This window comes from Stigmatopora nigra, chromosome 15 (genome assembly GCF_051989575.1).
Source record: "Stigmatopora nigra isolate UIUO_SnigA chromosome 15, RoL_Snig_1.1, whole genome shotgun sequence".
Lineage (NCBI taxonomy): Eukaryota > Metazoa > Chordata > Actinopteri > Syngnathiformes > Syngnathidae > Stigmatopora > Stigmatopora nigra.
Genome location: NC_135522.1, coordinates 7,527,708 through 7,553,755, shown reverse-complemented (window position 1 = coordinate 7,553,755; position 26,048 = coordinate 7,527,708). Strand labels below are relative to the sequence as shown.

Here is a 26,048-nt window from a genome sequence, read left to right as displayed (position 1 = left end):
ACGCGTAACCAGCAGCACGACATCGTTTTATCGTTATCGTTTCAAAAGCACCGTGTAAATTATGATGATACGCAAAAACATATTGAATGAAGTCAAATGTAAGAACATACCTTTTTTCTCTCGGACGATATCTACAATGCAATATTGTATTTTTATAATATCAGTCCGGGTGACTGATTACAAAAAGTGCGTGTATTACAAAAGTGCGAGCGTGGAGAGGTCGAATGGCTTTAACTTCCTGTGTACTCAACAGACACGCCTTCTAATGACGTTTATTCCGATATATTTTTGTTTGTTTAAGTTTTTAAACGAACATTTTCAAAATGCACTCTTTTACAGGCTTTGATGCATGGGATTTATCACAATTTGCGAGCATTACGCCTATTTTATGCGTGTATTCCAAAAGTAGGTAATTTCCCTATAGCCTACATTGTGCATCAGCTTCAATAATGTATCTTGTACGAACACACATCATATAATTAGGGTATTCCGAATTTTTATAATTAGTTTTTACATATTTAGTGATTTGAGAATTTGGAGCGTCGATTACGTCATATGGAGGCGCCTCGCGCTCCAGTATAATAACAACAATTCGTAAAAGAAAAAGTCATATATTCCTTTCTTGCTATAGCGGCCTCTTTTAATACAAAATTTCAAAGTGTACAAAAAACACATACAAGCCTAACTAAGCAAGATCGGAGAACGATAAACACATCTGAAGGTACGTTTGTTTCTCATTGTATACTGACAGGGAAATAGCATCGCTCACCAGCTTTCGCATGTCATGAATATACTAATCTAATGGTTTAGTTGACACATGTATACAGTGATCTATTTTGCACGTTCCTTGGACATTTATTTCAATGTTTTACGCAAGAAATATCTGACCTTGGGGTACTGCCTGACGTAACTAGTCAGTCGTAAATGTTGACGTCCAATCCACTTTGACTGGGATGTATGGCAGCGAATGAACAGCCCTCATAGTTCAAATGGAGTGGGCGTCTACCAGTGATAAACTCATCCAAATAAACGGCCTAAGGATGAAAGATCCACATGATTAGATATCTATCATCATCAATGGCATCAAACAAATGAATACTCACTTTGCATGTGGAAAAACACAAAGTTTATTAGAGGAAACGTTGTCATATTGAAAATTTGACTGTAAATGATGAGTACTTTTGGTTTGTTTTCTTAACTGCAGTACAAGAAAAATGGGGCGCAGAAAATCCAAGCGTAAGCCTCCCCCAAAGAAAAAAATGACTGGCAATTTGGACACGCAGTTTACATGTCCATTTTGCAATCACGAGAAGTCTTGTGATGTGAAAATGTAAGTTAAATTTGAAATGCCTTGAAAACACAATGCACAGAATATGTTGACTCACACTGTTTCTTTCCAGGGAGCGAACCCGAAACACAGGAATTATATCTTGCAGTGTTTGCTTGGAGGAGTTTCAGACTCCTATAACCTGTATCCTTAAAAAAAAAAGTCTTTTTCCAAGACATTTAGGTAAAGTGAATGATTCCCTTGACACTTTGCATAGCATAAAGCCAGACACTTATATTCACCCTTTATGTATTTTGATTGTACTCACCGTGTTATTTAAATGTTCCTTAAATTAACTCAACAGATTTGTCAGAACCAGTGGATGTTTACAGTGACTGGATCGATGCATGTGAAGCAGCCAATCAGTGATCTCTTCCCTTTGTTTATTTACTACAGAAACGTATCGTAATTTCCAGACTATAAAGTGCACCTGACTATAAACTGCACGGGGCAAATATCACAAAATTTAAGCAGAAAGTCCAGATATACTGCATACCTGACTATAAACTGCAGTTGTCCATGTTTTACTATGTACTATTGGCATAGAAATATTTTAAACAGAAATATCTAATTCATCAAAATGTAAAGGCAAATTTTGTATAGCCATTCTTTTAAAATGTTTTATTTGCCATGGTTGTGTGGTTGTCAAAATAGGACACTCACTCTCACTTTAGAGAAATTCACTCGAAGTGGTAAAGTCATCATGGTCGCTGAGCTAAATTATATTTTATAATCATTTTTAAAATATATTTTTAAGACAAATATCTAAGCTTGTTTGACAAAAAGAGAAATCAATAAACATACCGCTTTGTCATCAAAACCAAGCGGTACAATGGAGAGGAAAAAAAATAGCGCCTTATAATCAGAAAAATATGGTAATTTGTGCTTTTGTTTATACCATAGACATATACTGTGGATATATTGTGTGTATGCACGGTATGCATGTATACACACAAACAAGATGTCATGCTGAATCATTTGATGCTACACAACTGTAGGTTGCCACCAAATGGGGACATTTTGCCCCTAAATTTGGTACACTGAAGTTAATTTGTCATTTTACTTCAAGTATTTTCCACTAATATAGGAAACCAGTAAAAATATGAATGCTTTCTTTGTGACTATAATTCAGATTTACATTGTCTGCCCAAAAAGTTCTATTCGCACGCTTAAAATTTCAGAATAGGTTTGCTCCAAGTAATACAGCATGTCTAATTTGGCACTATAAATAACTTTGATTATTCTTATGTTATGTAATCTTTAATTTAGTCTCATTTAGAATTGTAGGCACTTTGTATTTTCTATGTTTGTAAAACCATTGTTTCACACTTTGTTCCCTAATCATGTAGGTACTTTTTAATTGTATTTGTACTTTTTATGTATTAACAAGGAACCTCTCTGGACCAAATTGACATATGCTCACACCCACATATTGTACTGGTAATTGTTCTGTATTATAATTATTCCTTCACAGAATCCCTGCTTCATTTATATTTACTCTGAATTTCAAGATAATTCCAGAAGCAAATCTGAATGTTAGTTTTCAAGTGATTTTATTGCACAAATGTCATGTTTTAGTGAAAGCCAGCATAGAAAAAAGATGTTTCCGTATTCTTGAAAAACAGCTTACTTTTGAATGGTGAAAGTTAACCATTGACTCAACATTCTTTCATTACATTTTAGTTGACACAAATTAGTAAAGGCTCTGTAAAAATACTCTTCATCGTTCGCATTCTTTTTATTTAATTAAAGGAATGTTAAAAAATATCTGACTTAAGACTCAGTATACATGGATTTTGTCTTGTGTGAAACTTTGAAAACACTAGATGGTGCTCTATTCCAAGCTGATCAATTCTACCACTGACTGTACATCTCAACAATATGAACCAAGTATGGAACATCTGAAGTGTACGCCAACCATTGTGGACTCATGCACATTGATAGTACACATTTTTCTACTTTCTTAGCATAAGTATCCAGCAGCAGCTTGTGGCACTAACAGCAACATTACATTCAAGACATTTGGTGAAGTACAGCAATGCGATTGTATCTTCAAAAAATAGAAATTGGTGTGCATACTTAATTTTATCAATCTGTTTTCTGCACAAAGGTAAAGGCAAGTAAAAAGTGGAGCAACAGCATTAATTGGGAATTCTCAGAAAAAAGGAAAGTGTACGGATTAGAAGTAGATGACTTCATTCAAATACTGAATGCGGTCCAATGCTGTACTCTTGTGATACGCCAGTTTTTGGTCACCCTTATGGTTCATTATACTTAAACAAAATTTGAGGTAACATCCTACACAAACCACATTGATTGGGATACAGTAGCATATGCCTGGAACCATGGGTAACTTAATAGGTGCATGACAAGATAAAATCAATGTCGGTGCTGAAAAGTAAATATACTCAAGGTCTATTAGTCCTGTTTGTTTCACTCTTATCGGTTGTGGCCAGAGAAGGAAGACTGCAGTCCTGTTACATTTCAATGAGGATGTGGATTACTCGTAAAAATCAGTAGCACCAACATGATGACTTGTCAATGATAAAAACTGCCAAATTTCACTTGTCTGGATGTTTGATGCCAATAAAGGAATATGATTGTCTTAAAAATGATCTATAAATAGCACAGACATTAAATATTAGCCTCTCGAGAGACAGGATCACTCTAGATTAAATACAGAAGTTGGCCACAACATGAAAGTTGAATGTAAACTAAACACTATTTAATGTTTTACTCATGGAAAGACAAACATTTCCCAAGAGTAAAAACGGAAGAGGGGGTCGCTTATCACAAGTCACGGCTGGTTGTCTAAAGTTTAGCGAAAAAAAAAAAAAAGGTGGGGCGGGTGTTTGAGGCTGCCTGTATTTTTTTTTTTTTTTAGTCAGAGTACTCATAGCCATCAAACTCAGCTTCACTTCCATTGTTAAAGTAGGTTTCGGAAGGGTTGGCACAGTATTTGTTGTCATAAACCTGGCGGGGGAGGCCATAGGTGGTCATGCCCTGCTGGGAGGCTACTTTATTGGTACCCATTTGCAGTGATATAGTGCTGGTGTCACAGTTCTCCAACTCCAGCTTCTTGTCAAAGATGTGTCTTCTTGTTCCTGGTGCTGTCATACCAGACTGGTGAGAGAAAAGACAACAATAAATTACAAATCGGTGGTTTGCCGATAGAGAAATAATGGCTATGTTGCAGATTCTGATTTAAAGAACAAAAAATCCTATGTAGCTTATTAAGTGTCCCCTGACCTGGTTGGCTCCTTTGTTGGTACCCATTTGTAGACTGATAGTTGACTGGTCCATTGGGTTCTCCATGCCCATTTTTGAGTCATAAAGATGGCGCCTTGTACCATAAGAAGTCATACCTTTTTGACTGGCAAGTTTATTGGTCCCCATCTGGAAGTGAGAAAAAGTATAATTAAATATGACTAAGAAGATATGTAAGATATATGGATTATTTTTATCATTCTGCCTAAACGTAGGATACCTGACCTGCAAGCCGATGATGTTACGTCCCTCCCTTAGCTTCTCTGGAGCAAAGCGGCGCTGTTGCTTCTCGGCATACTTCACTCCTATGTCATACTTTGAGTGGAATCCCTTTGACTTGGTCTGGGGGGGAAAAAAAGAATAATGTATTTAAAATTAATAATGTTATATCTATATAAATGGCAGTCTTGTATTGTATTTGACTGTTTCAACAATTGTAATTTGTGTTTCCAGTTGCCTTGCAGTCATTTTTTAAATTATAAATAATATATTTACAAATAAATAAAGGTTGTGTGCCCAGCCACACTATGAAAAATACAACTTGTGATAGGCCTAACTATTCATCAACTATATAACAGGGGTTGTATTTCTATTTATAACTAGAAAAGCTGTTTCAAAAGAGGAGCAGGTTTGAGGCTTCAACTATTATCTGCTTACAATGTCCTGGAATTCTTCCCCACAAAGATTGTTTCATTCGACGGGAAGAGTGGCTCTAATGAGCGGTTTTGCCATTAGGAGAATTAACTATTAGTTGGCATGTAGCATGGCTGGTGAAGAGCCATGCTACATGCCAACTAATAATTAGGCATGAGGCACAACAACAATGGCACCCTAGACTACAGCACATCATGCACAGAGAGTATGAGTGTGAGTTATTTATCTTAGGAAGAGATACACAGCAACAAAATCAGAGAAAAGTGTTTTAGTTGATATTGGTCCTTACCATTCCAGCCAGAGTGATGAGAGTGGATTGAACCTGAGTATGGTTGGCATTCTCAAACAAGTCGTTGGCTTCAAAGATGTCATGAGGTTTCAGACCATATTCTGTGATTGCACGGACAAAATTTCCAATGTTTTCCAACTGAAGAAAACAGAAAGAGGTATAAAAGTAGCAACAATTAGTAATAATATTAAAAAACATTGAAAGGCAGTTTATATCACAGAGTGGTACAACACAAAGACACAACAAATTCAAATAGATAAAACAGACAAACCTGCTCAAAAAGGGATAATTTAAATAGTAATTTAAACATTTAAATGTCTGTTAAACAGGAATGAAAGAGGTTTACAAGGTGCCATAATATGTCCACTTCTGTATTAGGCTAGTAATTTACCAGCAATTGAGCTATTAGTTGCCTAGCAATAGAACAGAGAACATATGACAACTCCATCTGATATTATATTACCTGGTGCCAGTTTTGACTGGAGCGGTTGATCTTTTTCACAGAACCCGGTTGGAGAACATTAATGAGTCTACAAAGAAACAAAGTGATGTGAAAATAATGTCACAAATATATTGAATCCACATAACAGACAGTGTGCAAACAGCATACAAAATCCTCCCCAAATATTCTGCTCAGTTTTAACTGGCACTGTAAGAGAACTATTCATTAAATGTGAGTTATGTCTTGATACCTTATTTGTAATAATTTAGATGTCCCATTAGTAATAACATTACTCTTCTGTGACAAAAAGAGAACCCTAACCCAAACTCACTCGCAAAGCAAGACTCCATCTTTCAGACTTTCCATGAAGTTCTCTCCAATTTTGCTGCTGGTCACATCCTGAATCCATAGCCTAAGAGCCTCCTCCATATGAGGATCATACTTCCCTGCCAACTGGGGACAGAGCAAACAATTAAAGTCATTAAACTAGCAAAACTAACATCCAGATCCAATTTATGATTGAAATATCCTATCCATATGTGATAATTATATTGTATTTAACTTAATTCTAACCCATTTATCTTTAGTTTTATTATATCGTGCATTAATGTTCAATGTAAAGGTTTGTGGTCAGGAAGAAAAAACAACTAAAACACCATAAATGTGCTCTCACATAGGTACAGCTTGTTGACATGACAGGAAGAGAATCATAAATAGGAGATCTGAGGACCCTTGTCTACTTTGTTCCGGTTTCCTCACTGTGTCACAGATAAATCTTTACAGTCTGGGACAAGCAGCCAACACAAGCAACATTTCCAAGCCAGAGAGATGAGGATGGTGTAGCTTCCACTTGATCACACCAAACTTGGGAGAAACAGCTTTCCCAGACACTCCAACACCCTCCCCCCTCCCTTTGAGTAACCTACTCTCCCTCGTCGACTGGCCAAGCTCATATTTCTCTTTCCTTGCTACAGTGTGTTTTTTGAGAATATTCCCTTTTACAGTGAATGACATTCAGCCCATTAAAAAAGAGCCCAGATCTGCTTCCAAGCCAAAGTGCTTCAGTTATATTGTTTAACCTTTATCTTGTGTTAAGCTACACTTTTTCAAGACATATGAATCCAGAAGTGGCAATATTTTTTGGAGCAAAGTTGCTGCTGACATCCATGGCAGGGATTCTCCTGCAAATGTCCTGAAAAGGGCACCTGAGATGAAAATATTCTTTAAAATGCTGGTCTATACAAATCCAGCAGAGAGGTCTAGTTATATACTCCAACAAGCAATATCCAAAAGTAAGTTATTCTCCAGACATTAGGCCTTTAAATATATCTAATCTCATGGAAAATTTATGGATATAAGAGTTGGCGCTTTCTCATTTACAAACTTCAGCATATACACCTCCAGGATTTGAGGATAAGATTAATTGTAATGTTTTTAATGATGTCAGTGTGTTGACATCAATAAAAGGGGCTTCAATTAGAGCAATGGTCTCCAAACTATTTTACAAAGGGCTGCAATGAGTGCAGGATTGCATTACAGACAAACAAAACAACATTATTTCACCAATCTGGGATCTTACAAGTGGAAGCATTAGATTGAGGTCAGGTGACACTTGTTTTAGCAGGCACCTCAGTGACTAAACTGTTTGTGCACCCACAGCAGTCCGTGAGAATTGGTTTGGGGACCCCTGATTTTGAGGAAAGTGGTGCTTTGCTACTAACTGGTGGCATTTTGGTTCCAAGGTCTTATGTTGAGGTGAGCTAGTTTTATGCTACCATCTCATAGCAGTTACAAAACATTTTGGAAGGGATTAAATACTACGTGCCAGTAATTGGGTTTTGGCAGACAGACTTTGTTCCCACCTTCAAGCAATGGAGGGGAAGACTGTATTAGGTAAGCAAAATGGCAGTTTAAAAGGCAACAAGAACCAATGTAATCTGAAATAAAAACCAGGTCATGAGAAAAAAGCAATGTTGTATCACCTGATTTCTTGCTATGAAGTTTTCTTTTCGTCATTGATGCTTTTATTGGGCTTGTATTATTTCACAATGGTATGTGATAATAGACCAGAAGGGAATATGATTAATTATATTATCAAACAAAGTGCACAGTTTCACTTGTAATTGTTAACAAGTTACTTCTTTTATAACGGATATGAAATCTTATTGCAAGATGCAAAACCTTACCTGAACATTAATCAAAGTATGAAATAGTCTTTGTACAGACAACAATTGTATTTTCATCAGTTGTTTTCATGTATGTTAGTTGTTTACACAACTTTGCCTAAACCATTCCTGCTGTGTTCTTTCATGACAGTGTTTTGTCATTCCTGACTTTCATATAAACTGTTTAGGCTAAACACACTTTCTCAAGTTCTGAGCAAGGGTCCTGGTCACTCCTTAAAAGGCCATTTGTTTATGACTAATGTACCTGTCATTCTCCTGGCTTGCATATGTGCTCCTCCTTTACATCACCAAGCTGGAACGCACCATGTGACTGACTGTCAGAGGAAGACCCAGTCACCCTGACAAATTAATTCTGACATGGCAGCAAATTGTCTACGATCCTAAAGCAGAACACTAAACTAAAACTATAATATGTCCCTTCTCTTCAGCACGTCTTCTTACTGTAAGAGGATAATGAGGATGGAATGGTTGTTCGAACAAATACAGTGTGACCTTCTGCACACCGAGTTGGAGCGGCCCTGATTCATCACAACACACAATAGCCAACTGAGAGGGAAAACAAAGCATCCTGCTAGATCATCAAATCCTGCTCATTGGAAGTTGATGAGAGGCAGAAAAGGCATCTATTGAATTTGTGTTGACATTTACCTTAACAAACACTACAATAATAATAATAATAATGACAAAATAGCATGTACAATTAAATGGATTGAGCATTTATCACCATTGATGCCAGCCAATAATGCAACACAAAATGTAATATTGCTTCAAACTCTTAATCATGAGCATGGTCCTCACTATGGGGAGTATGCTATAAACAGGCAAGACTGTTCCAGCTGAAATGTCGTAAAATCTGCAGGTATTTAACCTTATATGTACCTGGAAATCTGCACAATACCATTAACTATTTCACTTCCATTGATGATGATAGAAGTCTAATCATATGGCTCCTTTCATCCTTCTGCTGTGAATTTCAATCAAAGTTGATCACTATTAGACGTCCATCCATTGGAAGTGGGAGGGGCCGGCAGCAAATGAAAGGCTCATTCGCTGCCTGATCTCCCACTTTAAATGAATTGGACATCTTAGGGCAGACAAAGAGTTCAAAATCATTGATTTCTTATCTAATAGGATGCGCAAATGTATTCCAATTTTTGACAGATTCTGTATTCAGTATCTCTTGGTGATGCCCTTTAGGATCAGAGGACACATAACATCAACTAGACCACTGATCGTTATTCCGGTTTCCAAACACTTTTTGTCATAATATTTGAAAAGTAAGAAAGAATAAGCAAGAAAACCCATCTTACCTTACTTTTGACCTCGGCAGAAAGTCCGAATGCAGGTCCACTCCTGAAATGTTGTGACATGTTGCTGCTGAGTCTATTTACAATGCGAGTAGGCAGAGATTTAAAATGGAAGGAATGATCAAAGTTGTGAGTCCTGCACAAAGGAAAGCACTCGGGATAGTCCCCAAGTGATCGGTTAGTATTTAATTTTATTCAAAGCTGTTTGCACCAAGTGCGTGCACGCAACTTTCCGTCACTTTTCAGAATGTGCTTTAAACGCTGACCAACTGCGTCGCCTGTTATTGGTCGAGGAAATCGTCCAATCACGATGTATCTTCCTCATCGAAGATGCTGATGTCATTGCCTCGGTATTAGATTCTAATCTGTCACTTTTTCCACTTCTAAGAAGCCCAGGGATGCTTTGCACATTAGTGAATTTAAGTCACTATCTCACATGACATAAAATAAAATGAGTAAAATATGATCTCTGCCAACCATCCCACATCAATTGGATTGCCGTCCATGGCACTGAAACATAGGCCGTGGATGAAATAATGAAAGTATATTGAATAGTTTTATGGTTAATTAATACAGGCATTTAAAAAGTACGTGTTGATAAATGCTTTAGTATTTCTGCACTAACACTAGCATGTATACTTGGTATATTCAGCTTGCCTGATTTTACACAGGAGCGACTAGGAAAAGCCTGATATCACTCAATTACGTTGTTTCCTTTTTTAAACTGGGTAAACCCTCTCACCTATTCTCTCTTTATCTCTCCCTCAAACACTCGCACGCACACAGTGGGATGACAGGGAAAGGAATGCGACAGATTCAGGGGGTCTGTTAAGCGGAACGACAGAATAGGTGGCTCCCCAGAGAGAACATGATTCACCCCATGCTCTCACTTTTGTTTGTGTCACTAACAGACACATGGGCGACGTGCCAATCTAACAGAGAGGAGGGAAAGAATGGGCAGATGGCGCATAGAAAAATGAGAGTGCACACACGCGTGCGTGCACACAGAAAACTCAGATGATGTACTGCAGCAGCACTAACTTCCACTAACCTGTGAAGTTTCACTGGTCCCTAACAATGAATTTGTCTTGTGACTGCATAATTTGGACCTCAAAATCTGTTTTGTATTTAAGCCAGGGATGATTGGACATTTAAAAAATAATAATCCATACTAGTGATGCTCTGATTACATATATATGTACGTGAGTCTAAGATTTAGTCATCTGATTTTGAAGATCTACTGATTCTGAGTCTTCAATATTGAGGAAATGTATGAAGGAGTGAGAAATAGTATATCCAAATGTCTTTTTTTACCACCAAATTTGAACAGAGCTAAGTCGCTCATTGGTGCAGTGGTTCTTTTGCTTGACTTCAGTGCAGGCAGCATGGGATTGATTCCTGGGGTTGTCTCGCTCTGAGACTAACTGTATTGGGACCAGACTAGTCTGCCTTTTTTCCCACAATCTGCTGGGATGATCCTAAGGAGGATAAGTAGTGTTGAAAATGAATGAATGATTGAACAGAGCTATCGCAACATTATGATTATATAAAAGAGTGATTTTAATGAAGCAACAAACATCTATCATCGTCACTGTCACTGAAAGAGTTAAGATGGACTGTAATGAATAAAAGGTTCAATAAAAAATTGATGGGGATCATTAACCTATTCAACTCAATTATGCCCACACTCATGTGCGAACCAAACAAGTCTCCAATAAACATTTCAAATAGAGGATGAGGCAGCACACTTGTGGCTTGTGGAATGGACACTTTATTTGGGCATGATAGGAGAAGCAAGAGGCTCTGCCGACTGAGAAGTTATGTCTTGTGAAAAAAAAATACCTCATACTTAAAAATAACAGACTACAGTTTGATATTTATTCTGCGGTGGCGTTCATCGTTTATGCTGGCCTGATGTCCTAACTAATTGGCTATTTTAACTGTGTGGCGTAGTATCACACAAAGCTACTGTGTAATCAGACAATTTGAGGAAAAAAGATCTTGTTACTACTTGAACTATGTAAAGTTAAACCATAAAAATCATTTTATTTTTAATCATTTTACAGTATTTAGCCACTAATGTTTGCATGTCTAAATTTAAAATAAAACAAATTCAGAAAGCATTACATAAGCAACACCAAAGTTGTTTATATTACTCTGTGGTAATTTCTAGTTTTTCCTTTCCACTGGTACTAAAACTGACACATCCCAGAAGAGTATTTCAGAGTGTTCGTATGCATCAGTGGAAGAACATCTTGTAAAGGAACTTCAAATGCTTGGTTGGATGAATGAGACAGCCAACAAAAGAGTGCAAGGGATGAAGCTGGTGAAATTATACAAAACTACGGGATAGGAGGAAGGAGCGTAGATAAAGAAGGGGATTAGAGTAGTTTCAGGAACTCTCTCGCTCTCCCCACCCACTTAGTCTTGTCCTCACTTTGCTCTGCCTGACTATTTATGGTAGAGGGCCCCAAGATACTGTAACAGTGAAAGGAGGTCTCATTACTCCTACCTGTGGTTGCACTCCAACAGGAGGCATCAAAAAAATCTTAGTTGAATTACACTAAAAGGTCTTAACGAGTGAAGTCAAAGTTCCTAGTATTATCTGTATGTTTCTTTTTATTCCTCCAAGGCATCCAATGCAGTTGTATATAACTTATCTGGTTAATGGTTTCTTTAGGGCTATCATAGCTGGAAAGGCAGACTATAGTACCATAAAGTAGTGACCAATACCTGGGTGTAAATACTGACACTGAGTTATTTGACAGTGTTAACCTCAGTTGGCTTTTTGGGTGTCAAACACAAATCTGAAAACATTTCCCTAAATTGCAGTTGATATGAATCTTCGGTGATAAATCAATGTTAGTTATTGCAGTTGTTTCTTTTTTATTGAGAAAAAAAGTTTTTTATCCCATCTGGCATATAGTAATGGGATGTTTCTTGCTTGAATAAATGGAGGAGAAAGACTAGCCCTGAGTGTGACATCTGTGGCTGACAGGAGGTTTTGATCCATCATGAACAAGGCTAAGCATCCTTTGCACTGTCTCCAGGCAAGGTAGTTTCAATCTGCTTGCACTGCCATGCTCCGATGACTGCGGAACTCTTTACTTCCCTATGTAAAGGTTTTTTTTTTTAATTCAATCCATCTATGTGTCATGGGCTTTTACCCTATCTAATGGTGCACTGTGAAAAAAATATTACATGACCTTATTTGAAATATTTCTATTTTCATGCACCTCCTCATGATATACAATTTCCCTTGACATTTAACCCTCTTATCACCACCTCAGTTGGCACTCTTCCACCCCTCCTATGGAATTTAGCACATTCTTTAGCACTGTGGACTTTAGCTGACTCAGTATTCTTTAACATGGCCTTCAAAAAATAAAAATAAAAAATAAATATATAAATAAAATGTCATTTCATCACTATATATACACATTATTTAGGACAAATTGATTGACAATCGTGGCTTTTTCATCCTTTCGCTGTGAATTTGAATACATTTTGAATTTATCATAAGGAAACATTCAAATTGAAGTTCATTCACCTCTCAGTTTAAATAGATTGGATTTCTATCGCTGTCAACGAGTTTAGCGACTCAAATGTCTTAAGATGTAAGCATATTTTTTGAAGCCACTACCTAGCAGGCTGGGATGGGCTCCTGCCAGAAGACATACAACGTATGAGGTCACTGATGACACGAAGGTGCCACTTGTTAACAAGCTGTTCTAAAAAGTTATTCCTATCAAATGCCAGGCTGAGGCATTAAGCACCTTGTAAAAAAAAAAATCTGCTTGTTTATAGCTGCTTGGAATGTTGATTCTTGATTTGTTTTTGTTTCTCCAAGTCTGGGAAAAAGCTTCAACATAAATTCCTTATGAAATATAAATATTATTTTGATCCATTTGCATATAAAATTAAGCTGGGCAGCATACCATAGTAGCGTCTGTTCGGTGCCCACAAATGACATGTTGAAAACCCATTAAGCCTCGTAAAAAAGGAGACCTGAACAAAAGCCAGTTAACAGAAGACTGTAATTCACTTTTGCAGAAGCTCGACAATGAAAAACTATGTTGTGCTTACAATTTGATTAAAAAAAAATCAATCTGAGGTCTGATTACAGCACCAATCTAGCATTTCATCGGTGTACCAGATCTGGTGTTGCTGTGACCACACATTGTAGTAACAAGAAAAAAATTCATTGAGTCTCTTGTAACTGCATGTGACCATGTTTGGTAAAGTTCCGCGTACAGAACTCTGACCAAGCCCCTTAAGACCTCTCACAGCTCTCATGTGCACACACAGCTGCGATAGCCTCAATCTTCTGAGGGCCCCCTTTGGTTTATACCCTTTTTATTATAAACAAATAGTTCTTCCATCTCCCTACGCACACATTTTTGGGGGACATTTTACTACAGTGCCAACAAGTAGCAAATATGGACTATAACTATACTGTATAAACTGGATCAATATGGGAAAAAATGCTTGTGGACAAACAGACTCACACAAATCCTTGTTAGGAAAAAAAAGGACGCTTTTAAAGGTTAAAGAAAGTTCAGCACAAGGACCAATACGTAATGTCGAGTCAATAAAAGACACTTGACTTAGCTTCTTTTTGTCTTCAAATTTATTGAAGAACACTTTCAAGTAAATCATATCAAGAATTACATGGTTATTGTCGATAAACAACCATTATATGTCCACGTCAGAGAAATTACCCTCAGAGAAGGATCCCCAAAAAGCCTCTGTGTGGTCTAAGCTGGCTCACGACACCTCCAAAAAAAAAAGATTTCCAGAGAAACAAACAAGACTAACAAACGGCACTTAAAAAGAAAAAAAAGGCAACGGGGCAAACGTTAAGAAAAACAAACGGTGTCACTTGACTAAAAGTAATAAATTGATTTGTCATTGAAGTTTCCAGTTAAAAGGTGATTTCAATAATTTAACTACATAGTCATGCTAATGCTTTTTAAAAGTGTACCGCATTATCTTTAATAAAAGGTCAGCATATGGCAGAACTAATCACAAAGGAGGATGCTTCAGTGATTTATTCATTTCAGATACGTATACTGTATATTGTGCAGTATTTTTCGGAATATAAGGCATATTTGCGCATCAGTATTTTTGATTTGTCTTTTATTATTTAACATTGTAATTGTTGTTCTATTAATTATTTTTTCAGCTATGCACAACAACAATAAAAAGAAGATTCAAAGTCATTATGCATAACCATAATTAATACATAATGTGCACTGGATTAAACCACGCACAGTGAACTGTTGATGGGTGGGAATGAAAGTGTACCTCATAGCCCGTAAAATACAATTGTCCTATAGTGTTATAACCTTTGTTTCCTCAAATAAAAAGGCAAAGTGGTTTTCAAACCAAATAAAAAAAATACACAAAATTATAACAAGCAACCATTTGCAAACGACAATTTTTTGACCAGCCCCAATATGTGCGATAAATCATCTTTGCAGCTACTTTACATCAAAATGAGGTACAAAAAACAAAATAATGAAATTGAGGAAAAGACCCTGACAACAACAGTTTCAAAGTCAATTCAATAACTCAATGGCTCAAATGACGACAATAGACGTCCGATTTAATTAAACTAAGAAAATTTGCTTATTCACTATCATCCCTCTCAATTGAAATGGATTACATGTATAATCATGACAACTCATTTAAGGAGTTTTAATTGATTTTTTTTAAAAGCCTCATGATTGAAAGCCTATCACCAACTGAAAGAATTACCAAGCAGGTCTAGTTCAATTTAGACCTCTGTGCATGAGCCCATAAATCCGAGCATGCCGCAAGCATCCTACTGACCTCAGGAGATATTCCATTTTTATAGTCGTTGACTAAACGCTACAATTCTTATTTCTATTCACAGCTTTTACAAGGCCAATGCAATGAGACATAAGCCTACCAATTAAAGATCTCACATCCCAAAAAATAAATACATTTTGATTCCATTCCTCATCATGCTGGATACTATTAGTGCCGCTCATTAAACCAAAGACAACATTCATGGAGACGTGGACGTGCCTGAAGTCAAGAAGCCGACGAAACAATCACACGACAGCCTCCCTGATCATCTTTGGATTATATTAATACTTGGCCGGATTATTCATTGTGCAGGCATATTATAAAAATATACAGTATACGTTGAGTATACACACGGAATACAGAGGAATACATAAATGACAATCGTTGAGGATATTCGTATTAGAAAGCTCATGCTTATCAAAAAAGTTAGTTCATATTCCTGTAAAAGGCACCGAATGTGTCAGCCTCTCCTCTGTAGTGACAAACAGAAATCCAGGAGGTCAAGAGTTATTGCTCCATGGGGAGTGTGCTTTTTTTTGTCTCTCCTTCTTTTAGTTCTCCAGTAAAAAAAAAAAAATAGTCCAACATTCTGTCCATCCACTGAGAAATACAAAATACCTACATATGAAGAAAAGGAAACATGCAGAAGGTGACTTCCATGCCCACCATTTATCTCATTCTTGTCATGTCACTACTCTCAAATCTCAACTGATTACTTGTCCATGTATGAGTCAGCCATAAAGAGTGAGCACATGTATAGCTACTGTGCAAATGTAGGGAAACATGCAAGGAAAAAGGAATTGTACAAGTTCATGCATTCACTATGTTCAGAGCAAAAGGTGCAATTTATGTATACTGAATATTCCTATAAGGCATCACTAAAAAAAATAGCAAAAGACTCATTTCCACCTTGCAGTATGCATTTCTCTTGAAAAATATTGCACAATAAGCAAACTGAAGTTTCCTACTTTTTACATGTAGTCTTTAGCATGGTTGATACAGAACTGGCTCGATATAATGAAATGGATTGAAAGGGAAAAAACTAAATAATGTTTCAAAAATGTGAAAAAATGCCTTGGAAAATTCTGACTGATTGAGCAATCTATTGTTGTACCACAGTTGAGGACTTAGCCAATAGAGCTCAAATTTCAATAACAAATTATATGATATTAAATTAAAGCATATAGTTTGGTAGAAATGAGGCTATTGCCACCATGCTTGATAGAAATACAGAATTAAAAATAATAACATGCCGGATGCCACCTTGCCTTCAAAAGCATTCTAAAGAGTCAGTTGTATTTTGTATTGTATTTTTTTAAACCTAAAAATCAAGTAAATAATTAGAAAATCTTGCTTTTAAAAGACATATTGCTTGTTTAATTTGAAAGAAAAAACCCTGCAATAATTATAACTAAAAAGAAAAAAAAGCACCACACTGGTTTTAACCATTCATAGGGCACTCATTGGCTGCCTTGGAAGGCGCTAAACATCTGATGCAATTTGACTGGAACTAACATATTAACATTCAAATCGGAACCGGCCAGTCAAAATAAATCGGACGTCTAGGGCCATCAATGGCACTGAAAGATGAGCATTTGCAGACAGTTTTAAAATGTTTAAATGACCAAAAAATAGTCACTTGCCCTCTAAAGGCTTAAAATATGAAATCTACTGCAAAACGATGACTACAGTGAATTGACTGTTCTCCCACACATCTGCTTTATTAGTTTCTCTGAGTAATTCTGAGATAAAATCTGGAAGAAAAAAAAAGCTTTCTGGGTGCACTAGTTCTTTCAGCACATTTTTAATGCCATTGGGTTTTTTCTCCATAGGCTGGGATCACCTTTGTTGATGGTAGGCTCAAAAGAAGGGGTAAAGAAAATCTCTGAGACTGTTTAAAGTGTCGATGTCACTGAGGATATCATTTCAAAGACTACATTCAATGTGGAGCAGGAGAGATGGAAAAGCTTACTGATGTTGTAAGGCAAGGGGGCTGAGGAGTGGAGGTAGAACTTAAAATGAAAATAATAAAATAAGAGTTCAGGCTGACACTGAAGCCCAATCCAGTGAGGCAAAGGATGTGATGCATCTAATATGACCTTAACACCTAAACTAGTGAGGTCATGTAAAATTCAGAGTGCAAAATTGGGCCAAGAGAGGTCAAAGTGATAAAGGTCTGCAATGACATATGTCATACATGACCATAGTGTTGTTGTTTTGTTTTTGTTATTTCAATTGCGGTATATGTGGCTGGTGACAAGTACAAAGTGGCCACAGCAGGAAAAACTGTAGTCGAGGCATTATGGTGTTTATACGTTTTTGTTGAGGTTTGGTGCATTTAAGAAACGAGCCCTGTGGATTTACAACGTTGGTATGGGCCTCAAGTGCTACAACATATCCTGCAATTTGGACAGAGTGAAAAGGGGCCAGTGGATCGGGAGGATTTCACTTTTTTAAAAAGTGGTCCTACTCAAGCATGACTATTGCTCTCCTGTCACTCACAGGCACTTCAGAGGATTGGGCTTTGGTTGATGTAAGAGCAGATGAGGAGTTAGAATGAAAGCAGAGGGAAGGAGGCAAAATAGGAGTTCAAAACGTGCACGTGAACACTGTCTCATCATTCATAACAAAAAGCAGCAGGATGCTTATGTGCCTGGAAAAGCACATTGAGGATGCGAAGGCTGGTGCTTGATTGTATCCCCATGTCTTGAGTCCGGGTTCGAACCTGAGGATTTAACAGCTGCTTCTACTGGCCAGCTTTAGTATGATGGAGGGGCTGAGTTTTCAGGATTTGGGAGTGCAGACAGTTCTAGATGTGCAGCCTCTTCCAATGTTTTTTTTTTTTTAGTCTGTGTGGTTGTTTGGATGCTTTTTCTTGGACGAGTAAGTAGAGGCCTCTCCTTTTTCTTTCTGACCTTTCGCTATGGCCAATACCTTGTAGCAACCTCGAGTTATCTTATACATCCAGATAGTGTTCAAGATATCCAAGGCTACACATGAGGTGATCCACGCAATCTGGGCACCCAAACCCAAGCGCTCAAAGTCTTTGGTGCCAAATGTGGCAAATACACTTACCCAATAGGATGGCATGACAGCAATCCGTACCAGGAAAAACACCACAGCCATTGCGACACCATTTATTACCACCATCCTATTTGAACGGGGGTATTTTAATGCTTCATAGAACCACCTAGAAAGACAAGAGCGGTAAAGCTAAATGCAAAGCAAAATGTGGAACTAAAAGTATTAATTCTTTAGGATTTTCTTTTTAAATAACCACCCTCTTTATTTTCGAATAAACTGCCTAACCATTGTGAAATGGAATTTTCGTTCTGCTTAACAACAAAACAATGTGACTATAAGTTGGACTTTTTTTGACTAATATACCAGTGCAAGTTATAAGTTTTTAAATGTATTTATTTACCCTTTCTGATCTTAAGGTTATAGCTATCTGAAAAGCAGTTATGTTAACAGATGCTTCCCAAAAATACGACTATTACCCTAGAAATTCAGCACTGGCAATGAAAGCCAAATAATTAAATGAAAATACTTTTAATAACGATTTGACTCAGCTGCAATGCATATATTTAACAGCAGATTATTTTGGAACGACTGTAAGGCAGGTATAGTGTGCAACGTGCATATACTAAGTCAGTGAGAGGTATGGTTTAGCGCAGTACTTTCACAGAATGATTGATCAAAAGTTCAGCATAAATAATATATTTTGACCCCTTGTACTTACTTACCTTTGGTTCACAAACGGCGTGGATAGTTCTGAAATAAGACGGAAGTTGGCAAAGTATGGGAGCACGCCACGAGTCTGAAATGTTCCAAAAGAAAAATAATAACAATAAGTGACTGCAAAATACAAATGAGGAAAATTGAGTCCTAAGTTTAAAACATTATCTGATCTTACCAACACATATCCATATGCATAGAGCGCCGCCAAGTGGTGACAAACGAAAAACTTGTCTCCCATAGTCCTCCAATTACATGCCAACAGCAACAAATCTGGAAGGTGAGATATAAAAATAGAACTGACAAAAATGGCATTGTGTAAATATCCACAGGGAGAAAACAACTATGGCTGGGAAGTTTTGTACACCCAGCAAAGTGTAGGCTTCTGCATGTTTTGAAGAATGAATTGCTGTGTGAGCTGTTTTATATCATCAATATTGATTGAGTCCAGGAAAGGAGAGATTGTATAAGGAAGAAAATATACAAAACAACTCACCATACAGTAGGTAGCCACAGGTTATGGCTACATTTAATTTGACCATGCTGGGTTCCCCCCTGTGAATCGACATTGAAACATCATGATTAAAAGATAAAAATAGAATAAAAAAAATAATCAGTAATCTAATTTTGCGCTAATCATTAAGCACAATAATACTATACAACTGTGATTGTCTTATATTGATAAACTTTGACAACATCTGTGATGATTATGATTAGGTAGGCTTTAGAAAACATCAATGTTATCATTCCAGGCAAAATGGATTGGACGTCTAGCCATTTCAATGGCAATACATGAGGTGTATGAGGACCTATCAAGGGTTAAGTATGCAAATATGTAAAACAAAGCATGTTATTCAATATTTTATGCAAACATCTTCTTCATTGGCAAAGCCATGAGCAGACGATACATTAGAAGTCCTCGCAAATATACTGTAGCATTTATCCAAAACAACAACGAGGCTTACAAAGACATTTGATCCCAGTCACAGTCAGGTGTCAAATAGCAAATGATCGGGTAAGACGTCTGTGAAATGGAGCCCATATGCACAGACTTTATTAACGCGAAATGGACGGCAGCTCATGTTCTCCTCTGGATGACCCCAAATTGCACTGTTATATTTAGCCATGAAAGACAAACCCACAGTGGTCCCAGAAATAATGTGCAAATAAAATTAACGTAATGACATATTTTTTTAAAAGCTACAATGTAACTATGAATACAAATCTTTATAAAAAAAACAATTCAAATGAATAAAAACATGTATACTCTGTAAGGTATAGAGTATCTATTATGACTCCCTATAACACTTTTTTTCCTTTATTTTTATTTAATAGTATTTTCTAAATTGCATGCAGCTAATAGTGTACATTTTGTCATGAAAAAAAAGTGTGATTTTCGGGGAGCTAAAAGTAGCATGATTTTAGTTGGTGCTTAATTATTAAGGACTACAAGGTTAGGCGGTCCAAGAGAGCCCCTATCCAGGATCCCTTTCACTGAGCTCGGAATGCACATGACATATTTTGACCAGCAATTGAACCTACTACGGATTATTCCTTGGGCAAGAAGACATCAACCCTGTTTAATTAGGTCAGAGTGCTTGCCAAAGTGTAAAATAGTCTTTGGGGCAAAACAAAAAGCAAACCTTTATTCACATTTTGGCTGAAAAATATTTGGCTACCAAATACTGTGCATCACTACTTTTTATGAATTAAAATGGTCTCGTTTTTGATGAATAAAAACGCCTGGTGTGCTAAAGTAGTTAAATGTTATTTTGATGGTTTGCATGAGGCAATTAAAGCAAAAAACAGGTAGAACAATGCTGGATTTGTGCTACGGCTCCCAATGATCATCCTGCAGAATCAGATTGGTTGTAGGATTATTGCTTTCACCACTACTGTGTTGCAAGGATATTTGTATTTACATGTGGTTAGAGATTGGATTTCAAACAAAGAAGTCAGACTGTTTTGCAAGGGTTAGAGCTCAAATGAGAAGAGTGAATTCAAATATTTTACTAAACAAAATCTCCTTTTCCTCACCACGTGAAAGGAATTTAAAATGTAGGAATCCAGCTTGGTTGCAAGAACAGATGCAGCTTGGGTCCCCCTTTTGAGCCCTGAATTTCTTAACCAAAGCCCCAGACCCTCACACACGATTTCTTTTCTCTCTCTTAGGAGCAACACTAAGCGGGGCCAAAAAGGAGACAATGAGAGAGAAGGAGGTATGCTGCAGTAGGGGAGACAGGGCTAGCTGCGGGGAATGAGTGTGAGCTTGCAGAAGATTAGGCTGTGATGCGGTTCACTATGAAAAGAATCCTTGTTGGTAGGACTCAAGTCCGTGTGCTAGGAGAGGAGGTGGTAAGAATGAGAAAGGGGAACACAGGAAAAAAGAAGAGCGGTCCAAAGTCCAGGTTTTATAGTACAAATAAAATTGTAGGACTATGAAATATGAAGTAATAAGGATTTATCTCTTTCAAGATTACAGTTAAGTTTGATTTAATGAGCTGAATGTATATTTGTCTTACCAGACAGGATTGGCGTTGACCGCGTCATCGAAGCATAGGATGTATAAGCAAAAGAATCCTACAATCAGAGCGTGAACAGTCGACACTAACCTGTAACAACAAGTATTGCATTAGTTAACAGAAAAAAACATGATGGGTTCCTCTGTCCCATTTTATATTTTCTATATCTATTTTACACTACTGAGCAATATGGCGGAAAAAACAAAATCTCAGATTTTTACATAGAAAATTTGATTCACAATTGAAGTTTAACCAGAATAAAGAAATAGCAAATCAGATTAATTCATAATTTATCACCCAGGCCTACGACCTACTTAACATTAAATCGGAACTGAAGGTTAAGTATTTTAGCCTAAGTAAAAATGATTATCAAAATTGCAAACCATAAAGGGCAGCTGTCAAAGAATGTAAATATTTATTGTTCATTAAATGTGCATGTCTTTCTTCGAGCACTCTTCTTCTTTGAGCCTCCTTTCTTGCACTTAAGTCAAGCTTACATAACAAACAAGTTGAAAGCTGTCTGGTTATGCAATAGTTGGCCAGTATACAGTTAACCAAGTCCCCTTTAACTTGTCATAAAAAGAACCACAATGATTTTAAATACAAAAGATGGGTATTAGTAGTAATCTAATAAGGTGATATCTTTGATAAAGTGTGTTACACAATGAACTGTGTTATGTTTATGTGGAATATCAAGCAGAGCAGTTGCATTAAAAACAGCCTGATTTGTTCTCAGAGTTTGATGAAAAAAAGGATCTGCTGCAAATAAAAGTACTTTCATTTCATTTTTGCTATTGGTTTGACGAGAACAATTCATAATGTTGCTTTTTCCATGTTTTGATTGTTTTTGTGTCACTTTAATTCTTTGCAGTTTTGCAACCCACCTTGAGTTCCATTCTGTGTGCTTAGTCGGAGGCAACAACCCATAACTTGGTGAGATGGCTGAAGAGAGAACAGGACTGACCACAGAGAAGAGTAGCTGGAAACCCACAAAGCTACCAGCTACCACAGTCAACTCTCTCATCTCCATCCCTCACCTAAAATGTGACAAAAGGACAGAGAGAACAGGATAGGATGGGAGAAAGCAACACACGAGGAAAATTGAAGTTTTCCCATTGCTGTTAAGGATATGATTCTGTTCGAAAGGAGACAATTAATTGGACAACATGGATTCAAAGACCAGAATCTATAACCTAAGTGATCTGAGAGCTTCTGGCAAGCCTGGTGCTTTGTAAGAAGAGACAAGAAGACAGACACTATTAGGAGATCTATTGAGCATGTCTGCTGGAAAAAAAGAATACAATGGCTTAAATAGCAAAATTGTTAATTGACTATGAATGAAATACAGTATCTATCTTATTTGAATAGAAAGAAAAGTGAGGAGTGGCCATGAAACTGATCATTCACTGCATACCCTCCTCGTTGTATCTAATCAAGCAACTTTAGACAAACCAAAAGTCACTAGAAATGTATTGTATGTAAAAACATAACAAAAATGCACTCCAATGAGCCCCTTAAAATAAACCAAATACCCTTTCCTTAGTGAATAAACACCCAGCTACTGTGTGAGTGGGAAAAAAACAGTACGACAGTACACGAGAAGCACTTATCACATGCTTTAATCAATGATTAACTCACATTACCCTATTATGACGTTTCTCTGTGTGCATAAACAAAAGTCTATTAGTTCTGCCAACCTCATGCGGCACATGACACTTCAGGCATGTCCACTGCTATATTTACACTAAAATGGACAATGTCATGTCTGCAATAGACTTGTAATAGCCTATAATTAAACAAAGCACAAGATATGACAGTCCTTCTCAAACATAGTGAGATGATAATTTATGTTGCAAGCCATTGCTTGTTCAACGTTTTTTTTTGTTTTGTTTTGCCTGGTCATGCCAGCTAAATGTGAGAAATGAGCAATGTCTAGTCAACTGAAAACTAATATCACTTCCCGTAGTTCTATCGTGAACTTATTAGTTATTATTTGGAGGCAGACAATAAAAATGATGGGAAAGGGATATATTTAGGACAGGTTTTATTGACATTACAATTATTTTGTTCCAAACGAATTATTTCTAACCTTTAAAGGGGCAAATGACATTTTTTTGCTGATTTATAAAGAACAAAGACCTATATGGTCCAAAATGTTCATCTATTAGATCACATTTTGATATTAGCTATACAAGTGTGGCCTACATCACCCAAAAAGGGATAACCACATCTGTACACACCAGACCTCTATAAATGAATGGATAAAACATACACTTTTGATCACAATATAAATACAAAATTGATAAAAACAAAAATATACTCTGATTATGGTCCCAAATAGCATCTAAGTTTTCTCATCATACTATTTAACTCGTTGCCTGTCTGACGACATTAGACTTTTCAGTTAAACTGGGAGGATTGGTTAAGTTAAAAAAATGAATAAATCATAACATAAAATTCTTTGTGCACAAATCGGAGGTTTTAGGCCCGATGGCCATCCTTCACACCAGTAAGTCTTGAGCCAATCCTTTTTGATGGAGCTTGCAATCGAATGCAAAATAGCATGCTTATAAAAAAACAAAAAAAAACAGAAGCTTGGAGGAGCCCAACTACCTTAAAGCATCCTATTGTCTGGCAGCAGGGCTCATTTCTAGGCCACGACGATTCTGTGCTGCATGAGTCTGAATAATTCACGCACATTCTTCACCTGGTAAGCTGTAACGCGCACAGCCCCCCTCGTGGGAGGATGCAACACGGATGCTCCTCAATGCAGCTGACAGCTCAGATAGAAGATCCACTCCCACGTCCACATTTGACCTTGTATCACATGACCATACTGCCACTGTCAGCAACTCGTCACCCGTGACACATCGACTCAACATAAATAATAGCGGTTCAATTTCCTCCGATTCGCTGGAAATCAAACCTCATCGCCGACTAAGCCATTGCTGCACCACACATGAGTCCAAATAAATCATCAAGCCAGATCTTACAAACATCTTCGAGGAGAAATGGAGAAAATGAATGCTGCTGATTCACGATTGGCACACAAGCGCGTTCATGATCATCATTTGATTAACTCCGATTGCATTCATTTTCTATGTCATATCTATCATGTGCATTAGATTAGCGTCACTCGTGATAACTAATAATGGCATGTAGTATGACTGCATATTTAAATGCATTGCGGGAAATGGCGAGACGATTAAGCAATGCTTGTCTGCACTAACACAATTCGAGAACAGAGCGTAGCGAAACCGGTCGGTTAGTCGTATAACGAGTACCGCCAATGTACACGCTCCCAAATCAGTCCATTTTTTAGAGAGAAAAGTAGTCATTTCCTTTCGCCTACGTGTGATCATGCTGTTGCTGCAGCCACAGGCTAGCCAGGGAGCCTCATAGCCAAAGATTTCTAGGGCAAAACAAGATCTTCTTTGACGTAGAATAACCACGCGCGATCATGCACGTAATGCATTTGATGTCGTGGGAGGAAAGGGCTACGTTACCTTTTATCCGTCGCATAGGTGTGTGAAGGTCGGATAGGCTCCCGTTTAGCCGCCGTCTTGTCCACTTTCTTACAACTTGACGGCTGCTAGCAAGTCGGCTAAATTACAAGCCCTCGATCTCGCCTTTGCGACTCGAGCAGAGGGAGAAAAAAAACAAAAACAAAAGAAAAAACCACCCCTACCCCGCAAACACGTCAGATCCACCATTACAACAATGTAGTTCAGATTTTTATTTTCCCAGATCTGTCTTCTCTGCAGAAGTTTACAAACGACTTGGGTTTGAAAAGTTAAAACTCGCTTTATTTTGTTGACAGGGAGGACTGACGTATGACGCCACAAAGTATCCGCCTCTCGATCGCATACCTGTCAACCTCGAACCATTTGTGATCTTACCAAATTTTGTTTTCGCCCTTACATATATGTATAAATACATGGAAAATCTTACCACTTTACTTTTTTGTAAAAAATCACGAACAACAAGTAGAAAATGTATGTTTATGTGTTTATTGCTTTCAAAGTTCCACTACAACAGCTTCCTACAAAAATTGTTCCAATACCTGATCAAATGAAAGTAAACATAAACAAGGGAACAGGAAACGGAAATCACATGGTGAAAGTGTTACAAAACGAAATGTTTATCATGATCTTTTTTTTTTAGCCAATCAGAGGCGCCGGTACATATATCACTTGGCAGACATGCGTTTCCGGGAAGAAACAATGGCGGATGGTGAAAAATGGCTAGAAAGTGCCTTAATTTATTTTTTTTTCTCAAAATCACCGTTTAGCGTACCATTTTCATGTGTACAGCGTACCAATATAAAAATGGGCTTTCAGTTGTACCAATTACGGCGAGAACGTACCAGTTGACAGGTATGCGATCGTGCACACCCCCCTGCAAAGGAGACGCACTCGAGGAACAAAGCCCATTATTCATTCATTCATTTTTTTTCCCCCCAAACGCTTATCCTTACAATG

The 26,048-nt window shown here is 37.3% G+C and overlaps 3 protein-coding genes across 3 annotated transcripts; 1 reads left to right on the top strand and 2 right to left on the bottom strand.

Moving 5' to 3' along the window:
• Positions 1–337: 337 nt before the first annotated feature.
• elof1 (elongation factor 1) lies at positions 338–3,043 on the top strand. Its single transcript, XM_077734594.1, has 4 exons — positions 338–721; positions 1,205–1,330; positions 1,401–1,471; positions 1,632–3,043. The coding sequence occupies exons 2-4, from the start codon at positions 1,215–1,217 to the stop codon at positions 1,694–1,696; spliced, it is 252 nt and encodes an 83-aa protein (XP_077590720.1). The 5' UTR covers positions 338–721; positions 1,205–1,214; the 3' UTR covers positions 1,697–3,043.
• On the bottom strand, positions 2,864–9,735 carry cnn1b (calponin 1, basic, smooth muscle, b). The gene is made up of 7 exons (XM_077734593.1): positions 9,476–9,735; positions 6,311–6,432; positions 6,001–6,067; positions 5,538–5,675; positions 4,820–4,936; positions 4,577–4,723; positions 2,864–4,450 (listed from the first exon to the last, which is right to left on the bottom strand). Exons 1-7 carry the CDS (start codon positions 9,533–9,535, stop codon positions 4,208–4,210), a joined length of 894 nt encoding a protein of 297 aa, XP_077590719.1. The 5' UTR covers positions 9,536–9,735; the 3' UTR covers positions 2,864–4,207.
• A 6,667-nt stretch (positions 9,736–16,402) lies between these two features.
• tlcd4b (TLC domain containing 4b) lies at positions 16,403–25,422 on the bottom strand. The gene is made up of 7 exons (XM_077734841.1): positions 25,074–25,422; positions 22,452–22,604; positions 21,568–21,657; positions 19,542–19,600; positions 19,224–19,318; positions 19,054–19,127; positions 16,403–18,497 (listed from the first exon to the last, which is right to left on the bottom strand). Exons 2-7 carry the CDS (start codon positions 22,595–22,597, stop codon positions 18,152–18,154), a joined length of 810 nt encoding a protein of 269 aa, XP_077590967.1. The 5' UTR covers positions 22,598–22,604; positions 25,074–25,422; the 3' UTR covers positions 16,403–18,151.
• Between the last annotated feature and the right edge of the window lie 626 nt (positions 25,423–26,048).

Bases quoted from the DNA above. Each gene is read 5' to 3' on its own strand.
- cnn1b (XM_077734593.1), bottom strand. From the start codon at position 9,535: ATGTCACAACATTTCAGGAGTGGACCTGCATTCGGACTTTCTGCCGAG. The intron at 6,433-9,475 runs GTAAGATGGGTT...CTCTGTCCCCAG, and splicing joins CTGCCGAGGTCAAAAGTAAG to TTGGCAGGGAAGTATGATCC. The intron at 5,676-6,000 runs GTAATATAATAT...TGTTTTCTTCAG, and splicing joins CCAGTCAAAACTGGCACCAG to TTGGAAAACATTGGAAATTT.
- elof1 (XM_077734594.1), top strand. From the start codon at position 1,215: ATGGGGCGCAGAAAATCCAAGCGTAAGCCTCCCCCAAAGAAAAAAATG. The intron at 1,331-1,400 runs GTAAGTTAAATT...GTTTCTTTCCAG, and splicing joins AAGTCTTGTGATGTGAAAAT to GGAGCGAACCCGAAACACAG. The intron at 1,472-1,631 runs GTATCCTTAAAA...TTAACTCAACAG, and splicing joins GTTTCAGACTCCTATAACCT to ATTTGTCAGAACCAGTGGAT.
- tlcd4b (XM_077734841.1), bottom strand. From the start codon at position 22,597: ATGGAGATGAGAGAGTTGACTGTGGTAGCTGGTAGCTTTGTGGGTTTC. The intron at 19,601-21,567 runs GTAAGACAAATA...GTCGATTCACAG, and splicing joins GTCAACGCCAATCCTGTCTG to GGGGGAACCCAGCATGGTCA. The intron at 18,498-19,053 runs GTAAGTAAGTAC...TTGTCTTTCTAG, and splicing joins ACGCCGTTTGTGAACCAAAG to GTGGTTCTATGAAGCATTAA.